This window comes from Falco biarmicus, chromosome 8 (genome assembly GCF_023638135.1).
Source record: "Falco biarmicus isolate bFalBia1 chromosome 8, bFalBia1.pri, whole genome shotgun sequence".
Lineage (NCBI taxonomy): Eukaryota > Metazoa > Chordata > Aves > Falconiformes > Falconidae > Falco > Falco biarmicus.
The window spans coordinates 29215035-29236000 of record NC_079295.1 but is presented as its reverse complement, the minus strand read 5'-3'; the positions used below and the strand labels follow the sequence as shown (position 1 = coordinate 29236000).

Sequence of the window (20966 nt, the reverse complement as noted above, 5' to 3'; positions counted from 1 at the left end):
GTTACACTTGCTGCTGTGCTGAGACACTTGGTGTCCCGTAGGTATCCAATCTTGCCCTTGGGCTACAGTGAGAACCCAGAGATTGTCACTGTGACTCTTGTCATGGACAACTTGTGCATCACAAACTGGTGCGCTGTGTTCTCTTGTGGTCCAGGAGCAACCACAAGGAACTGAAGACAGCCAGTATCTAGACACTATTTACATTGAAATCTTTGCATTCATTTATTTCCGCCTTTGGGTTTTAAGTGGTGCTAAATAGTCATGCAGAGCTGCCACTAAGAGCTTGAGCGTCTCTTTGAGAGGTTCCCAGCCCCTCCACTGCTTTTTATAGAATGCAGAAGTTTGTGTTTGGTGCCCTGATGAACTTACCATTTGAGATCTTTATTTAAATCACTGCTCAGGTCACAAGTGACAGTAAATTTAAGAGCCTTGTTTTAATTTACAGATTTTTTTTTTTAAAGTCCAGACAGAGCAATTGTGGCCTGACCTCATGCCGTGCTAGGTGGCACAGTGCCCCACAGACCCTTATGCATTGCAGTCAGCAGTTCTCTTTGAGACTCAAAGGCAGTAAGTGATAAATAATCTGCTCAGAACCTTGGTAACTTGCTTTGTTGGCTGCTTATCCTCATGGTTAAAACATCAGTAGCATACTTGTCCTTAATTTTTCTAACTTGCAGATCTTGTCAGGCCTTTTTGCTGATGGTAACTGAAGAGTTGGAAAATATTTTGTACTGAAGGTTGCTTTTTGAGATACATCAATTAATGCACTGATATGACATACACTGATTACACTTTTTTTTTCACATAGAGCTGGATTTTGGTTACAGAAGTATCTGTGCTGTTCTAGAGAGTCATTTTGGAATGAGACGAAAAATATTTTGATGTAATCTGGCTTGCTATGGGAAAGGCAGCACCCAGTTTTGAACATTTAAATTTGCTGTCATCACTACAAAGTAATTTTCTGTTTTATTACTTGTCTTTTGTAGCCCTGAAGTAACTACTTCCTCCCTACCCCCCACCGTCCTTGCAAGCTGTATATTTACTCTGTGAATGTGAGAATACTGTGTGCCTGAGATCCTGCTAACCTGCAGGACTCTTCCAATAACTGCATCCATTTTTGCTCCATGGGAGATTCCATTAAAAATGAGAGGGGGTGGTGGTGGTATTGTTATTATTATGCCCTACTGAAACCCTGCATTATGTTTTTGAGCGTGTATGTGACAGCACTGTAATGAGCAAACTTACTTTACCTAATTCTATCCTTACTCAAACATTATGGGATCAAAAATTTAACTTGTTAGTCTAGTCCATCTGTCCTCAGATGAAGATATGAAAGTCAAAGGGGAAAGACATAGCAGACTACTCATTTGAGTGAACAAAAGTAATTTGACTGCATATATGTGTGTGAGCTTGGGGAAGAAATGAAGGAAGTGTTCAGGTTTTGTAATCAAAAGGCAGCATAGGACTCTTGTAAAGCACAAGACATGCTTTTGCATGTTGCAGAAGCCCAGGTGGCATATCCCTGTGTGTCACTTCCCTATAGAAGTATGAAATTGTTACTCCTATATTACATATCTACTCTGTGGAGAGACTTTACCAAACGTACCACCTGGGGTGTTCTCTAAAGTCTGCCAGGGCATTGCTACGTTCTTCCAGTGGCATTTGCAGGAGTCATTATCCTCTTTAACTGGAGGATAGATCATCAAATTCCATTCACTGAAAGGAAAACATTTTCCAGCTTTTCAAGTATTTGATGTCTTAACAACAGTTCCCATCCAGTTGCCATCCCATCAGACTGTCATTCTGGAGGGTCAATACCAGGCACACATGTGAATTCAAGTACAAGTATGCTCTTCCTCCAATCTCTGTCTACTAAGTAAAAACAAACATCACCTCAAGATAGCACAGATTGGTGTATTTGTTGCTCATGTGATGATCTCTGTATGTTCTGTTTTTTTTTGCTTTTTTTTAGATAATTGTGATGATGCATTGGTATCTCCCTTACCTTCAACAGCCCTTACCAGTTCCTCTGAGCTCTTCAGTTCTCACAGTCCCAGCTTTGCAAAGCTCAACAGGCGAGATGGTAAGGTTGCAGTATGAAATGCTTTAAACTGTTCTTTTTAATCACATTTACAAAGAATAACTTCTTATGCTGTTTGTATGCAGTGCGTTCAGAGCCAAGTTGAACAGAGCTGTTAATTTATGCTTCTGAGAGCGCTCCATTTAGGAGCAATTCCTTCCTTTATTATAGAAAACTATTAAATTTTAAGTTCTCCTCTTGTAGAAATATGTTCAGATAGCCTTTTTGCTTTTGAAGAGTTCCCATAATCTTTAGAGCTTGAATATCATTAGGATTGAGGCCCTATTCTAAAATGTAGATGTTTTTTAAAGCTACTAACAACTGGATATTAAAGTCCCAGTGGAATTCAGTGATTACACAACTCTGCAGAAATAGTGAAAATGAATGAAAAAATTTTGCAGACGTTTGCTGAGAAGAATGTTTGAGGCCCAGATAATGAATGCACACATGGGGTGAAACTATTAAGTAGTTGGCAGTTTCTAGGACATCATTTGACACTGCGTTGTAAATTTGGGTTGCTGGCTCCCATCTTATTCCCAAGTAAGAACCTTTAAAAGAGGATAGCCCTGTATTATTACATTACATATGACTTTCATTATAAGAAACACTAGAAAGTATACTACTAGAAAAAAGATTTTACTAAAAAAGAAATTAGTTTTCCTACTTAAACAATCTCTGAAATGCCTGTTTTCGTCAAAGACTGATAAATCTATAGAAAGACAGTAAAGGGCACTCTCTTAGATGCCTGACATAAATGATAAGATTTTGCTAGGTCATTCAAGTGTTAGATAGAAGTTACTATATCATGTTTAAGTTCCTGAACCAGTTTCTTAGCAAATAAAAGGTCATACAGTGTCTGCTCAACATAAAGTTGTAAACATTGAGCATGATGTTTGAGTTTGTCCTGCCTTTGTCTCCATCTGCTAGCTGGGTCGGTGAATAGACATGCTTATGTGATCTTGCAAATTGCTTTAATGACTAATTTTATATGCAGAAAAGAGGAAGAGACTCAAAGACAATATTATTGCAAGTCAAGCTCTGGCTGTATTGTATTTTAAAGTGATATTAACAGTATCTAAAATAAATTGACAATGATTGCAATTTAAGGACAGAAAATGAAACAGGTCTTATTTAGCTGTGCTAAAGTAGATTTCCCATGCACTGGGGGATAAGGTATTCTAGTTCTTTAGACATATAGTAGTGCGTTGCTAAGATCCATTTTGTCCTTAGGCACAAATCACAGGAACAAGAAGACAGAGTAGAAAAACTGAGCTCTGAGCTAGAAAGTTTTTTCACCAGCTTTTATTTCATGTTTTGAAGGTTTCTGTGATAACTGTTGAACTAAGCCCAACACAGAGACCTAGTACCTAAATTCTACTTTGCTTAATTCTTTTGTTGCACAGACTTTTGTAGAAAGGTGCAGATGTAGTGCCAGCAGAATTCATATGGGTACTTCATCTTGGAGGAGCAAGCAGTGGTAGATGGTGTTGAAGGAACTTGTTTTGACTGGCACTTGAATGCAGTGCCAGTAGATACCTTTACAAGAAATAATATTCACTGACAAGGACTGTGCCTTGGCTTTCTAATAATGTTGGAGTGTTTTGATGAGTTGGCTTAGCTTTGTTTGTAATGATAAGACAGTGCTTCAAGTAACAGTGCCTCCAGGTGGAAAGCCAGATAAATATATTTGCTAATGTAAACATGAGTGCAACAGATGAAAATGAATTTAGAAAATACAATCCAGAGCTACATCAATAGAAAGTTCTAATTTATCAAGTTGATTCAGTAATAGATAATAACTAAAAGGCTGTTGTTTAAAACAAGGCCTGCAGCAGAAATGTGCCACTAAAAAAACAAACCACGCGAACTTACCATGAGCAAAGCTTTGTGTGAACTGCTTAGAGTGCTCAATTAAAATGCTGATAAATCTGTACTGGTAATAGTAAAGCAGTTAGTATAGTTCTGATAAATATGATTCTGAGGTATGAAATACAATACCCATGAGAGGGATTAATCGGCTTTTTGTTTACAGTAAATAAATAATGGAAAAGAATAAGAAAATTGCTACAATGTGACTGTATCAACTAAGCAAGCTTTTTCAGTTCTCTATTAACTCTCAGCCTGAGTACTCACTATAGGCAATTATGTCGAGGAATACAAAACATATATAACGTCAAAAAGAATTGGGTTTATGGCCAAGAAGTGTTTGATCTAGGCATTAAAGTAAAATTTTGCAGCAGGGAAGCACTTAGTTGCTGCAGGAAGTCCAAGAGTTTGTAGCACAATATAAAGCCAGTTGAGCTGTTTGGAAGGCACTGTAGGGTGGAAACAAGCATTTCCTTTGCTTCGTATTAATAAGCTACGAATAAGTACAGGCATCCTGAGCAGCCCTGTAGAACATCAAGGAGCACTGACTGCATAACACTGGGCTTAAATGCAGTTTTTTGGAACAACTATGGCAAAATGTACAAATGGTCTGAAAATAATAATAATAAAAAAAAGTATTTGATCATATTTCTCGGAGTCATATGGGTCTCCAACTGAGAAACCATCTGATCTTTGTTCTCCTCATATTTCTAGCACTATGATTTGTTGCCATGGAGAATATGAGCAATATATCAGATTCCTGTTGTACTGTTTCTCTACTAGGGCATTTTGTCCATACCATGTTGAACCTCTCCTTTGAAATGATCCACAGAAAATGTGAAATCTGTGAACTGGGGAATGACGGTGTAGCACGATGCACAGAATCCTGTCTATACCAGTGGGAATCTGCTGGGCAGAATGGGAAAATTGTATGTTCCTCAGACATGATGTTATACAGTGCCAAATGAGTTGACTATTGAGCATCCTCTCTTTCTCTTATTTTCTTGCAAGTGGCAATGTGGTGTCTTCATACATTAGTTCTTTCCAGGCTATGTAAAAACAAGTGTGGGTGTAATCAGAGCCACATTTTGTCTGTTTTATGTTTATGCTACGCTGTTTAATAAAAGATGTATGGTCCTCTTCAACTTCCTTGTGCCCAACTGCGGGAAAATAGTGTCAGGGTTGTGGTTGTTATCTGTTCAAAGGAATTGATGTCATGGAAATTGTCTCTTCAGTAGCCCTTGCTGCCTGTTAAAGCCTTCACATGCTACCTTCTTGTCCCTTGTCTTGGGTCTGCCCTCACAACTGTTCCCCAGGGTGAGCACCACTGGTGGGTAGAGGAGAAAATGGCTGTAAAAGAGTTGTTACACTGTGGATGTGTTTTTTTGTTGCTTAGAAAAGTATGGGGTAGGGTGTTGACACATTCTAAGGAATGATGTGCATGAAAGCAATGTGCACAGATTGCTCTGGAAGAAGCTGCCAGTATCCCTTGTGCCACCTGCTCAGTACCACAGAGCAAATATGGAGGAAAAAGAACATCTATTGATTTCTGGCACTCACAGAAGTATTTGTTGAGAATTTGGGATACCCATAAATTAAGCAGAAGTTATGTGTTTGCTTTACTAGGAAAAGTGAGAGAGGCTAAATGGCAAAAGCTTTAGTTCTGCCCTCAGTCACACAGCCAATGTTGCTTTTCTGTTGCAGGGATTTTAACTGCTGTTCTTACAAGTCAGTAGAATTACTGTCCATCTGTGGAAGTGGTAATAGTGGAAGGTTTGGAAGAAGGAAATACAGTGGGTTTTTCCCACATGGGAAAAGGTGTATGAAGCAGCTGCTGTTCTGTAAAGACATGGTCTGTTACCAATAACATCTTTCTTGCAAGACCAGCTTCTGGAGAGGTGATGTTACGAGCAGGTGTCACTGCTGTGTCATGCAGTGCTTACAACTAAAGAGTGACATTCCCAACAGACGAATGTGCTCATGTGAAGAGATATGCACTTCAGAGATGCTGTGTAATTTGCAATTTGAGAGCTCAAGGTCACTATAGAACTCCTAAATTTCCATTTAGTATGTATTGTTTATTAGACTTACTTCAAAAATACAAGCCTGTTGTGTCATACTCAAACTGGAAAACAGCAGTGCATAGTAAAGCCAAATACTTTTGTGGAAAACTCATCACCTTTCTGCCACTTCTAGCAGCAGAAGGGACAGAGCATAAAGTAGATACAGTGGGTGCTAGTTAATGGTGTTTTAACAAACTGCTGGCAAGTACCTGTGGTAATAAGCTTGGCTTAAGATCTTTATGTATAAACTAGAACAGAGAAAGCAAAGATTTTTTTTCTTTTTTCCTTTTTTAAATGGGAAACTCATCAAACAAATTTCTTGTTTTAACTGATTTTCCTTCATCTGTTTGTTGCTGTTTATGTTGTAGAAAGGCAATAAAGGAAAGACTAAAATGCCCACCTTTTAATATTTACTGAAAACCTACAGAATGAGCTCTTTGGAGTGTTGAAGGGAACAACTTTATGCCACAGACCTGCCAGAACTTCTATGTCCTGCCAGTTCCTGGAATGAAACTGTAAACAAAGCAGCAACTTGTGTTCAGAGTCTATTTCAGAAAATAGATACTACAGTCCAAAGGAAGTTTTCCTTTAGCTCCCATCTACATTAGTCACAGTTCCATGTAGGAGGCATATGCAGCTTGTTGTCTTTGAATACAGTTATATAGCTTGTATCTTAAAAGCCAGACAGAAATATATTTTATATGGTACTTGGGGAAGAAGAAACATTGTTAGGATTTTTAATGGGAAGTCTTATACAACCTTTATGTAAGTATGGATTTACAAGAGAGCTATGAAGTAGTCGGAGAAGAATTGAGTGATGAAATTCCTAATATTCTCATTAGGTCTTTCATGGCATGCTTATAGGGGAGAGTGTTCTAATTAAGGCAGGTAAAATAATCACAACAAACATGTAGGCTTCTGTTGTAATTGAAAAAGGTAAAGCAAAGCACGGCACTAGCAAGCAGTATGCGTTGGTTTGGTTCCAGTTGGTTTGCTTTCCCTCGAGAGTTCTCGTCGAGGAATGAAAACTGAGTCATCCAGGGGAGCGGGGACAATACTCATTTCAAGCTACAGAATAAACACACTTCTGTTTCAGGAATTAGGACTCAGTCCTGTCTTAATGAACTGTAAATAATGAAAAGTCTAATACCTGTTCTTAGAGAAAGGAATTTCAGTTGTGAGTTGAAAAAGACAATGCATTCCAGTTTTTGTTTGTTTTTTTTTTTTTTTTTTTTTTTTAAGTTATTGAAATTGAGTGCTTTGATATAAACCACATTTATTGATTTTTCAACTTCAGTTTAATTCAATAAACTCTTCATGGAGCAGTTTGGAGAGAGAGCAGTTAATAAGATTAAAATATTAAGGTAAATCTAGCTGTTTATAACTAAAGTTTAGTGATGCTTTTTGTTTGGAAACAATTTGGAATTACTCTTGTGGTTTACATGAGGAATTGTTAATGCTTTGCTCTCAGCTCTGTATTTCCCCTTCCTTCCCGATGTAATTATGTTCACTGTAATCACACAGAAGTACTTCAGTAAACTTTACTAATAATGGTAAAGCAAACAAGATGATGGGTTGCAGAAGCAGTGACAGCATGAAAATTTGCTGCTTTGGAGACTTAGTAACAGGCTTCCGTGTTCTTCATAGCTGCGTTATAAGGCTAAAGTGAATGCTGAATGTATACAGAGATTAAATGTGTGCAAGTAGAAACAAGTTAAAATAAACACAGCCTATAATTTAAGGGTATAAAAGAAAGCAAGAGAACATAAAATAATATATTTCAGCCTGGAAGGATTTGCCTTTAAGCATAAGCTCACATTTACTGTAGTGAGTGAAGTGAAACTCAAGCAGTGGTTGCTGTTCTGTGTTTCATCGCCTTAACTCCGAAAGAATTCAAGGGATCGTACATATACTTGTCCTTTAAAAGTAAAGATGAGTTACAAGCTACCAGCTTCCTTGTGATTATGACTTCTGAAGTCTCTATTCCTGAATGGAGAAGTGGATCAAGGAAGTGGATAGCTTGCGACTTCTATCTGTCCTTACAAAGAGCTTGTTTGTTCTTTTGTTCGAGATAAAATACATGTTCACTTAACAAGCATCTTGTGTAAGGAAGAGACTACTTTCCAGTGTGAAGGCAGTCCTTTTAGTTGTTCGGTCAAATGGTCTCTAGCTTTACAATGTATTATCTGAAGTGCGTTTACAACCTGTAATTAAACTGTTCTTCCAAATACTTAATAGAGCTCAAACCAAGATAATATTTTTGCATGTCTTTCAAAACGTAATAAAAAAGAAAATGTCAAAGCCAATTAGAAATTAGAAATCAGTATTCCCAGATTTGCACGAGCATGTGAGTAGGGGATAGATATGACATTTTTTTGTGACTGAAGATGTGCCAACCTCACTGACATTTGTCCAGCTGATAAAGAATAAATTTCTTTAAAATTTCATAGAAATTCAATATTTCTTATGAACTTCAGGTTGATTAAGAAAACCTAAAGGAAGCACACCTCATGTACCATACTTCCTAATACAAAAATGTGAACAATCAGCTTTATGTATGGGAAGTAGACTCCTCTGTGATGACCTGAAATATCATCATGGCTCTTTCTGAAGTATAATTTCTTGTACTGTCATTGTCACCTAAATTATCTTTACCTAATCTTTCAGGAGCTGGTGGCTGGTCCCCGCTGGACTCAAATGAGCAGCAGTGGCTCCAGGTTGATCTGGGAGATAGAGTGGAGATTGTTGCGGTTGCCACCCAGGGCAGGTATGGGAGCTCTGACTGGGTAACCAGCTATATGTTGATGTTCAGCGACACCGGCCGCAACTGGAAACAGTACAGACAAGATGACACCATCTGGGTAGGTCTGAATTGTGCGTGGTCCCAGATCTTTCTCGTTTGGGTTTATTTTGGCATTTGGAGAAACAGCTTTGGTTTCAGATTAGAGGAGTGCTGTAGTGGTGAGAGTGGATCAGAGTGACTCTACAGGGTGTTTTGATCTAAATGGGTTATGTCATTGACTGTCTGTAATACAAGTTTAGGCCCTCAGGACTACATTGTTTTTCAGACTATGAGGATGCTCAGGGCACTCAAAATGACCTGCATGCTTCTGTGCCTTGGTTGGCTTTGATTCAGGCACACCAGGGTAAATGGGGCTAATCACCTACATACTTTCCTCAGGAAATACAGAAATGAACTGTCTTACGCACACATGCTGGCCAGAACAACAGAACTCGTGCTGGGGGAGGTGGGTGGTAAATTGCTCCTTGGCTGGAGAAGGCTGGAGCTGCAGCAGGAGTTGTGGGATGACTTAGCAGATACACTAAAAGTGCTCAAGGCTTCTCCTAAAATTTTAATGCAGACTTGATGCTTGCTGTGTTGCAAGTTCAATGTGTGGCCGTGCCAGGTGCTGTCAGTAGGACTGTGCGTGGTAGCGGTGCCACCTCAGGTGTGGATGCAGAAGTTTAAAAGTCTTCATTTCACATGGAAAATGTGAATTGTTAGTGAATTGTAAACTGTGCTACGTTTTGTAGTTCTGAGGATCAATAGTCATGGTAGTATAACAGTATGTGGTGGTAAATGAAACATTTCCTTTATGAAAACAAAAGGGAATGTTTTAAGGGTGACCAAGTAGTCTCTGGGTTTGTCTTAAATTTTTCTGTCATTAACACCCAGGTTAAATGCTGTCTTGCAAAAGCAGATTTTGCTTCTGGAACATAATGACTGCAGATGAGGAGAGTAGTGGTGCAGCAGGATGAGGGGAGGAGGGCTGCTTAATTTTTCTCCTGAGCGTGTTGCAGGCAGTGGGGTTGCATGTACAGAGAGGTTAACTTCTACAGTTTCAAAATCCATTGCATTGCTACTGTCTTTGTTTTAGCATGGTTTGATTTAGGGAAAGCAAATTAAATCCCTCTTCCATTAGAGAGACAACTTTTCCCTGAAAACACTATGTGCTTTGTTAAAATATTATATTAAGACAAATTAATTTATTACATGTCTAACTTTTCAGACCTTTTCCATTCTGTAAACTGTTGACATTTTATTTTCTTTAGTAAATTTTTCTTCTTAAAGGGAAACTTGAAAAGTAGAATTTACCATAGCAAATCTTTATGCCCTAAGGATCCATTTTTGTGAGTTTCTGATCTGGCACCTAATATTGTGCACTAGAGTAAGAACAAACCTAGCAGGCATTTAACATGTAATGAGGATTTATGAAGACCCTGAACTCATCTTGTTATACTAAGTGGTCAGGCATGAAGTTGAGTCAGAGCAGACCCTGACCCAACTTCTAAAGCTTCAGTAGGTCTAGAAGCTTGCTTTCTGCAGGGGTGATTTTTCTACATTTTTCTAATGGAAATAGTCATAGGCTACAGAGGATGGTTTAGTATGTAATTAAGGAAAAATGAAACAGAATTTGGATGTGCAAAAGGTAATACTGAGGAAAGGTTTGAATATTTTTCCCCTCAGATTAGTTTCTAAAAGCCACACTGATCATGTGAGCTAGTAACATAATTCCAGTCCAGAAGAAAGATTTGCTCCATGTTCCCTGACAGAGGACTTGAAGGGATTGTTAGGATGCATCACCATACTTTGCTGTTGGGAGTATGTAATAGTGAAAATCCAGAGTTGGCTTACTTGACATTTCATTACACTCTACAGTCTGCCTAAACTGGCAAGTCTCATTAACACCTAGGAGCTTATATGTCTGCCCATGGAATTAATAAATTTCAAGAATTCCTCCTGTACAATTTTTATTCTGACGAAAGAGAAAGTTGATTCTTTATTCTTGGTTCTTTTGGATTTATTTCATGGAATTAAATTAAATCTTGAGAACCATTCAGAGCACAAAGAGGCAAGTCAAAGAGGCTTTCAGAAGTGTGTACAGAATTATAATTTCAAATGTTGCAGTGTTTCTGTTTTATTGGCAGTTATCTTTTCCTTAGGTTTTCTTTTTATAACACAAAATTAAAATAGAAGTGGGCTGTTGTGGTGGTTTGACCTGGGCTGGTGCTGGGTGCCACCGCAGCCGCTCTGCCTGTCCCCTCAGCTGGGCCGGGGAGGGAAAATGCAGCGAAAGGTTCCTGGGCCGGGATTAGGGCAGGGGGTCGCTCACCAGTGACCGTCATGGGCAAAGCAGGCTCGGCTTGGGGAAACTAGTTTAACTTACTACCAATCAAATCACTGGGGGGTAATAAATAAAACCAAATCTTAAAATCACCTTCCCCCACCTCTCCCTTCTTCCCGGGCTGCTGGGGGGGGGATCAGCTCCCCCGGTGCCCTCCATGGGCTGAGGGGACAGCCCGCCTCGCCGGGGGGCTTCACCGCGGGCTGCCGGGGCATCTGCTCCAGCACATGGAGCCACTCCTGATAAGACCAGTTTAATAATTGGAATAAAATACTACTGCTACCAACAATAATGATAAATTGTAATGAAAAGGAAAATAACAAATAACAAAGAGAAACAGAACCCCAGAAAGACAAGTGATGCAAATGAAAACAATTGCTCAGCACCAACTGACCAATGCCCAGCCAGTCCCCCAGTAGCAGCCACACGGCCAACCTTCTCCCTACTTCATTGCTAAGTGTGATGCCACATGGTATGGAATGTCCCTTGGGTCCATTGGGTTCAGCTGTCCTGGCTGTGTCCCCTCCCAGCTCCCGGGCACCCCCAGCCTCCTCGCTGGTGGGGCTGGGTGAGGAGCAGGGAAGGCCTTGACCCTGTGTAAGCACTGCTCAGCGATAACGAAAACATCCCTGAATTATCAGCGCTGCTTTCAGCACAAATACATAAGATATCCCCATACCAGCTACTGTGAAGAAAATTGACACTACCTCAGCCAGAACCAACATTTCTTCCCGTTCTTTTTTTGTGATGGCTGGGTGGTCTTTCAAAGCAGGTTTCAAGGTCAGAGTCTCCTATGTCAGGGCAAGGTAGCAAGTTACCATCTTCTCTCTCGTGCACAGGGTGTGGAGGTGTTAAAATTCAGGTTATTGTGGAAAATGTTCAGAAATCTCAGATGGCTGGGTGGGGAACACATCCCCCCACCTCCACAGACTTTAACTTTGAATCTTTTTTTCGCTGTCTTTAGGGACACGATTTTAGTACTTCTGTGTCCGTCAGGACTTTGAGCTTTTTTAAGATGTCCTTTTAAATGTTTGTGTACAGCTAAAAGGAGTAGCATTTTACCCACTTTATTGCTTTTTGTTTCAGAAAGCTGTGCCATTTCTAACTTAAGAGGTGGTCAACACTGACTCATATAGCTCAGATGAGACTGTGAAACCTAAATCGTTATTGCCTGGAGATCATTAGATGCTGTCTACTGTATCAATACAACATATTGATATGCACTGGACCTGTAAAGTTTGCTGATACAGCTTCCACTTCAGTAAAACTAGCTGGAAGTTTGTGCTTTACTATATGGATATTACTGAGCATCTCACACTGATTGCTCGCTGGTGACAACATTCACTTGCAGCTGTTGAAAGGGGAGTACGTACCAGTATAAAGGACCTAGACAGTCTGGTGAATCTGTTTGTTTTCTGAAGGCAATATAACTATGTGGAGAACCATTTGACAGAATAACATGTACGGAATATACGAAAAGAAGAGTGCAAGAAGCACCTGGGTTTCAAGGCAAGCATTTGATTTCAAGTAGAAATTTGAGGTTTCACTTCTGTTTTAATTTCTCTGCGTTCCAGCAAAGGAAAATAGTCTTGAAATGTCTTCTCCACTATGTCTGTTAAACTAAAACTGGCAGAAATCCTTAATCTCTACTCAATCCAAGTCAGATTTGAACCGTAGTTTCTCCCAGCCTATCTGCATGACCCAGAGACAAAGTTAAGGCATATTCCTAGCTGGCTGCACTTCAGGGCTCCCCTGGAGGAGGATGTAGTGGCACAGCTTTTCCCTGCTGCATTTCATGGGCCACCAGCCACATTTGGTGGAGACAGCAGGAAGGCAATAAGTAGTTCCTTTCATAATCCCTGAGTAAATCCACCCAGATGAAACTTTTCCTAATCATGTCTTCACAAATGTCTGATGCTCCATATTGCAAGTGGTGCTCCTGAGGAGTTCTTTCCAGCCATCTGGGTATAGATTTTGTCCACCCATATGGCATATGTGTCCTTCAGTGCATCTGAGACCTGCGTACATAAATTCTTTATTGGGCTGCCGATAAGACAGATGTTTGCACACCAGTATATATGACATATCACTAGTAAAAATCCCTTTCTCTTTATAGAGATTACAAGGCTTATTAGCCTCCTCTCATGGCATGCATGCAGCTCCCATCAACTTCACCATTAATGAGAGCTGCATAGACAGATCGCGAGGAGAATCAGAAAACCTCTTACATTTTCACTCAGCCTGTGTTTATGATGTTAGTAAATTCTGCAGCTGGAGTTGAAGACAAGACAGATTAGCCATTTAAAACCAATTTTCCAACCCCATTTGTATTTAAATAATCTTGTTACAAAAGGACTTTGTGGTTCAGAGCAAACTAGACTTATAATTATATTTTCAATATGGATAAATCAGCTGTGTGTGGACACACTAGCTATTGATTGGAAGACATAAAATATAAATCTTATTGCTTGTAACAAGTAAATGATTTTCCAGTGTTTTTAAGTGTTGAATAATTCAGAATTTACTTTACCTGCCTACACGCTACAGCTTGAGTCGGTCCAAATTTAGTATATTACTGGGACAAAAGTCTGGGCTGTGATACAATGCTATTTCATTTTAGACAGCAATTTTTGTGCTATCTGTATCGAAGAGTATTTTACAAAGCTGGAAAATGCAATTATGCAGAAAGACACAAAGGAAAGAGGATGGAGCAAGCATAGATGTATGCAACAAAAGGAAAAAAAGACATGTTATTTAGTCAAAGTTTTGAAAGGAGAAGGGGAAGTTATGGAATTGGAGATAAAGGGAGACTGTTCTGATAGTGGTAGAGAAGGCTTTTACATTAGAGCAATGAACCTGTGCAGAAAGGCAATGAAGGGGAAAAGTGGTACAGCAAGGACATAGTTCATATGCTGTGCAAACACATGCACATGCTTGCACTTACTAAGCAGAAGTTTGGAGCTGGCTGTTGATGAAGCTTCTTACACATCTGCTGTCCAGCTCCTCATGGAAGAGAGAAGATAGCTTCAGGTGGAAGGCGGGCTGTGAACCCTAACCCCAAAGCTGGATCACAAGATAGGAAGTGCATCTCTGGTGTTGGATCATGGTATCTGGATCATGCAAGGTATGGAGCAGAGCTTTCCCCATGGAGAAGTGCCACAATGTCAATCCCTCTTGCAGGCGCGAGGGTGTTGTGCAAGGGCTGGAGAGTGGACAGGAGGCTGAAGATGCATTGGGAATATGCAGTTATCAAGGGAGCAGGAAAAGTGTTTAACAGAGGTGATGAAGATCCTTTGCATCCCCTTTCCTTGGGAAAATTCTTACTTGCATGTGTGAGCTTTTGCCGGACCAGAGGCTTTTCTAATGAAATCTAGAGGGTTGCTCTTAATTGGCTTATAAATCTACAGGAGTGCTGTAAACTTATCCCATTTCTACCCTAGCTGGATAATGATTGTGGAATTGTTTTGGTGAGTTAATTATCGTGAACATAGTTAGAATATTAATCTTCTTGACAGATCTATAGTTGTGCTAATTTATTCTAAAGCATCTTTTAGCTCCTAGTCCTAACGCCCTCCAAGCAAGGCCAGAGCAAAAATCTACCTGTAGCAATGAGAAGACCTACATTTTTTGTTCGGATTAGAGAATGAGTTTCTGCTTGTCTTGTTATAGTACTTCCTGCTGTACTAGTATTCAGATATATTTAGTCTCTTCTATGCACCTTAATTATTGCCAGGCAAATAGGTGTTAAACAGCAAGTATTTATGGATTATTTCCTTTTCCATGACCTTTGCCCTAAGAAGCAAAGAAGGAAAACCCCAGATTGCTACTTTCAAGTAGGAACGCAGGAACCAATTCAGCCTTGCTGCAGGGAAACAAGGTTTTTCAAAGGTTCTCCTTGCTTCTCCTGTAAGAGCTATGCTATTACAGGTTTTGAAGAGGCAGCCATTATCCGTTTGTTGTGTGTAGAACTGTTCCAATTTAAGACTGCCTGATTCCAAGATGCTGTTTGGATATAACTGATTTGCTTCTAGCTCTGGTTTAACTTACTGAGCTGGCTGCAAACCTGGCCTCTTGAGCATGTTCTCAGGAAATCTGTCTTTCTTGCTATCACCAGGACAGTTCTCCCATTGGGAGGATAATTCAAAGTGTCAGTATATCTGTTTTTGTTAAGTGCGCTCTGTATGGATTTATGCCTGAATAAAATGGATATACTTAGATTGCAAATTACCCTCTAGTGTTGAGATACTTGAGTTAGCCTTAAGCTAACTGAATTTTGTATGAAATCTGTGACCTTACAATGTGCTTTTTTAGTTGGTTAACTGTAAAGTGATATTAAGGTGGAGTCTAGAGAATTTAATGCTGATATTAACATGATATCCATCAGCAATGTCTTCAGTAATACTCCATGCTTGGTATTTGGCAGCAGTTCACCCTGACCCAGGAAACTACAAGAAATATGATTATTTGCCATCTGTGCCATCATCACTGACCTTCTACTCTTATTCCTTTGCAAGCTGCCTGAAATGTACCTTTTCTGTAACCATTTAGGACAGGAAGGCTGTGACATGTTCCTTGATTTCTCGTTCCTACATCCTAGATCTTCTGTACGATCTTGACTCTCCACTGCTTCATGCTAGGGACTATAGGGTATGGCTCCATAGTGTTGGCTCTAATGGATTGGAGTGGAAAGAGTGGATGGCGTGGTTCTGGTTGGTGAAGTCTGGCCCTAAAACATGTCTTCCAACTGTCTCCAGCAGATCTGTCTGCTACCACCAGAAAGCTATTGTTTTCCCTTCCAGGCATCTACTAAGAGAGTAAATGTTAGTGGCAGCATGCTGAGATGACTGATGTGGAAAACAGGGGACATTTCCTCTCAGATGGGGATTTTAGCCAACAACTCCTTTATATGAGTAGACCAAGTTTTATTATTCTTGTTTGCAAATCACGTTCTATGGTATGTGAAGCTATAAATAAATGCCTTTACAAATTATAAATCCATCTGGAACAAATAGTGCTTCAGTCCATATGCTTCCAGAGCTCAGGTCTTAGTGAGTTTATTTGCAGTTGTGTGGTACATTTTGTAACAACTGAGAATGGCTCTAGCTGTCTTAACAGCCAATTCTTTTGGGAAACTGACTGACATGAGCACTCTTACTGTACTATCATGTACTATAAAATAAGACAGCTTGTCCTGCTGCTGAAAAGTGTATCACTTCTACTAAATCACTCTTAGATTAGGTTAATCTGAATAAATAACTAGGTTATCAGCTCTGCTGGTTTTACTTGCAGTGTTCAGGTCTTGAGCAACTGTTACAAGTTTGTACCTATTTTGCTCTGAGTCCTTTCTAAACTTTGTATTATTCCTTTAGTGAAAAGGTCATGAAGAGACAAGTAGAAACCTGTTGCTTATGGCTAGCAGAAATGGCACATACAAAGAAGAGGCGAGCTGTAAACAAATCATTGCAAACCACTTTATGACTGAGATTTTAAGATAATAAACATTGATAGCGTTTTGTTATATAGACACCAGATTTAGTGGTAAGATGTGCTAGTAAACTGGTGAGCACCTTGAAAGGAGAAGAGGAGAAAGGACAGAATTACCGTGATACCTGAAATGGAGATGAGGACACAGAGAAGGAGACAGACAGACAAAGAGAGATAAAGCTATAGGTAGTGACCTATAATGCCTAAGCTGGAATAAAGGCCTTTTTCATTACATCTTCAGTATCAGCAGAAACCAAGGAGCTCTTATTTCTGCTCATCCCCTTCTTGTATCCTTGGTTAGCAGATTTCTGTCTCACTTCCATTTAACACACTTGGTGTTTCCTACTACTAGACACCGATCAGCTGCAAAGAGGCCCCTACAAACTATTTCTGAGATTCTTTCTTGGGAAAGGGTTGTCTTTACAGAAACTTTTCTTCAACATTAAGCTTGGATCTTCACACAGTGGCAGAGCAGGGGTGGGGAGATGGAAAATCTCAGGTATCACGCAAGGGCCTGGATGATAGGTAGAGGACCCTGATGTATTTAAATTTTCTTAGGCTGTTAGAAGTCCCATGTTCTGTAAGTCTCTTCAGTTATGTGGGTATTCTGCTGCATGTCTTTATGTTCTGATTGGGAGTCTACTGCTGTTGCTGGGGCCTTCTTTGGGCATCCCAGAACTGTAAAGGTAAGAAAATGTACTGGCTAGAAGTCTACCTCACAGTTCTTCCTTGAATGAAGACAGGGACCAATTACTTTTTCTACTTAACTGATGTATAAAGTAGAAACTGAGGTCACCTTGTTCTATATTTTAAAAAATAAATAAGATAATACAAAGAGCACAAAGAGCCATGCAGTTAGAATTGTCTGATAAGTAAAATTTTCTTGTCTTTGTGCTAACCCAGAAATTCTGTAGTGACATAATCTTTACAGTGTTGGAAATACGCCTTTTCCTCCCTCCCAACCTCCTCAGTAATTTCAGCATAATATGGATTTATTTTTCAGAGGATGAAAAAAAAAAAAAAAGAAAAATAGGAGATTCTTTTTACCTTGCAGAAAGAACTTTTTTTCATTTTGTTCTTATTATTTCATTTCATTCTCATTTAGAAGCAAGTTTTATCTGATATTTTATCTGATTTTATCTGATATTTTTAGATGCCTGTACTGAAATATGCCAAGTCTGGAAACACTGTTCCTTTAATGTCTAATACAGAGAAAATAGAAATATTTAATGTTTTTTATTAGATATGTTGCCTAATTAAAAAGAAAGAATATTTAGTGAGATTCCTGATAATTTAAAAAATGAATACAAGTAGTATTCTTAGTATGGAGGACCTCTTCTAATACATTGCCTTTCCAAATGTGTGATGTATATTTTGTGTTCTTTCAGTGGCTTCCAAGTTTTAATGCATGTGAATTTATAAAACACTTGTATAATCATTAAATCACAGAATCATTTAGGTCGGAAAAGACCTTTAATATTCACAAGTCCAACCGTTAACCCAGGACTGCCAAGTCTTGAAGGCCATTATACCAGTTGTACTTTTGATTCTCAAAGCTGTTTGTCGGGAGAATGGAGAAGGACAGAAATCCTTAGACCAGGGGTCGTTAAACTTTTTAACCAGGGGGCCGGCGCGCGGATGAAGTGGCAGGCAGTCATCTGCGCCTGCTTGGTTTCCCCTCCAACCCCCAGTAAGGGGGTGTGTTGGGGGGGGTTCTGTAAATACCGGGGCCTGGATTGAGGACCCTGGGGGCCGTATCCAGCCCACGGGCCGTAGTTTGAGGGACCCCTGCCTTAGACGATCCCTTGAGGTACCAAAAAAATGTAGGAACAAAAATGAGTATCTGCAGAATAAATAAGTGTGTCCATGTTTCTTTGAAATTTAACTTAGTTGTGAAACTTCTTAATATGTATCTGACACTTTTGGGGAGCTGCATACACCTGTTCTGCGGGATTCAGCTTACGGTTGTGGAGTCAGTAATCAAAGATAAAATGAAGTGTTAGCAAAACAAGATAGAGGGTAAATCCTGAAGTAGTATTACTTGAAGAACTTTCATTCTTCAGGGAATGTGTGCATGAGCTCGGGGTAGAAAGGCAGTCCTGGAAACATGACAAAAAGTGCCACGTATATACACCTTTACGGCTTGGAGGAGAGATGAGTTTTGCCTCAAATAAAAACTAGTTAAGCTGTTTTACTTGGCAAAAATCTAATGTGAGTCACTTCTTTTTACTTTAAGTATGGAGACTCCCACATCAGTGATAAGAATGGACAAATCTTCTCTGGAGAAGAATCTTGCTTTCCTGAGATGAGATTTGGTAGACTTGGGAGAATTTATATGGAAAGACTGACTGCCTTGGAGTATTTCCTGTTTAGGTTCAGCTCTCAAAAATAATGATTTCATTTATAGTAGCTTCCATTTGGAAATTACACCTATCCATTTAAAATATGTGTCATAGTTGCCTCAGGAGGGTCTATGTCTCGATAGAAAGTCAAGAAAGCATCTGAACTTGTGGCAGTTTATTTAAGAAAGCTGATCCGAAAGAACTTTACAACTTCCACTTGGGAACTGTTTTGAGGACTAAAGCAATTCTGGCAATGCCTAGCAATTCTATATAATCTCCTTCAATAAATCCCCACAAATCCAAGAGGCGCGGGTCCTTTTGGCTCTGGGATGATAGCCAATTTCAGCTGATGCTTTCAAGTATTTTCTTTGTGTGGTGTTGGGGAAGAATTGAGATTACGAGGTAGGAGTTTTATAGTAGTAACAAAAGAAAACTGCAGTCTGAGTTCTGGATCCAGGATTTCTAATTCTATTTTACGTTCTGTTGTCATTGGGAGTCTTCCTAAACATCTAAAGTGTCCCCTACATCCTCTGTCAGACCCAAATCTCTGATTTCCTGGTAGCCGCCGGACACAGATGCTCACGCTGCACTACAGAGCTGGTCCACAGTTGCTCAGCTCTCCTTGTCGAGTTCTTTAGACCAACAAAATTTGTATGCCACACATAATATATGTGTGCCCTGTGAACTAGATCTTTCTGTTAGCAGTGTCCATTAATGGCTATATTTGCAAGCTGTGTATGCTCAAGAGATGCTTCTTGGTGCTTTCTCATTTGGACTTCAGTTAAAAAAAAAAATAGGACAAGGAAAGAAAAAATGTTGGAAAAAAATGCCTTCTGAAAAGACTTCTGTGGTCTATTACTTGGTGAATAAATACAGATAAGAGTATAGCAAGGAGAGCAGATACCAAGAGTTATCCTCTTTGAAGGATATCTTTCAGTTACTGCTTTTTTCCATCGTCTGGTGCTTCAGGGAAAAGAATTTTCTTTCCAAGGGAGAGGGCACACTTCAGTATTTTTCCCATAAAGCAATCTCTGGAAAAAACTATTCTTTAGAAATTTAGGAAATATTTCAACCTCATGGCTTCAGAGTTCTTTTACTATGGAACCATTGGTTAAGCATCTTTCACTGTGTTCATTACATGTCTTTAAAATAGGTAGTTTTCCTTGCTTCTTATTTGTGTCCCAGGTGCATATATTCAGGCTTTTATGTGTATGCAATATGTGGTCCCTTTATAAACACTCTCTTATCTCTTTAAACTTTCTAATTTCAGCTTGTTCATTGTTACAAGATTGCAAGCACACAAACAAAACATAAATAATTTATGCTGAAGAAGGTTTGGAGCTCGTGGACTGATTTATGTAGCCCTTTCTTGATTTTGTTTTCTCTAGAAGGAAAAATCAAAATTTGGAGGGTTTTTTTGTGTAGAGAACAGTTTTGTAATGTCTAACCAGAATTAGACCCTTTCCCAAGTTTCTTAGTTCTTTACGTCAGCACAGAGAGCTGAAGCATGCAGCTGACTTCTGTAGAGAGCACATTGTGTTAACAAATTACACCCAGCAAACCATAACAAAGTTCATTCAGCCAAAGCATAAGCTATGCCTGCAGAATGATTCTGAAAATTTCAAGTAGTTGTGATTTATATAGCAGTTACATAATTTGTGATTGACATGTCTACAGGCAGCAGCTTCTTCTTGGCAGTAAATATCAAGATTAGGTAGTACAGTAAGCAGGAAGCATTCAAATGTGCTCTCCCATTCCATCTGCGGAGCCTGTGGGGCTCAAACATGCACAAAGAAAGGGAAAGACAGTCACCCTTTGAGAAACTGATGCTTTGAAATCTGATGGCCATGGAGGTCATGTCTAGTAGCTTCTGGATGTGCTGCTGAATTTTCTTGTAGGAGGAGGGGAATTTTGTGTACTGCAGGAATGAAAAAGGCATCTTTCAACTCCTCCCTTCATGCTCTTCCCCGTCCTTCTCTGCAAACCCACTACCTACAGCCCTTTT

The 20966-nt window shown here is 39.5% G+C and overlaps 1 protein-coding gene across 2 annotated transcripts in view; it reads left to right on the top strand.

The window, feature by feature from the left end:
- CNTNAP5 (contactin associated protein family member 5) overlaps positions 1-20966 on the top strand; it is a 296864-nt gene that overhangs the window by 71224 nt on the left and 204674 nt on the right. For both annotated transcript variants that reach the window (XR_008823617.1, XM_056349942.1), the window contains exons 2-3: positions 1973-2083; positions 8677-8870. Coding sequence is in view for 1 of the 2 variants with exons in the window: in XM_056349942.1 (XP_056205917.1) it covers positions 1973-2083; positions 8677-8870 (305 nt within the window). In the remaining variant the exon portion in view is untranslated. The remainder of the gene's footprint in view (positions 1-1972; positions 2084-8676; positions 8871-20966) is intronic.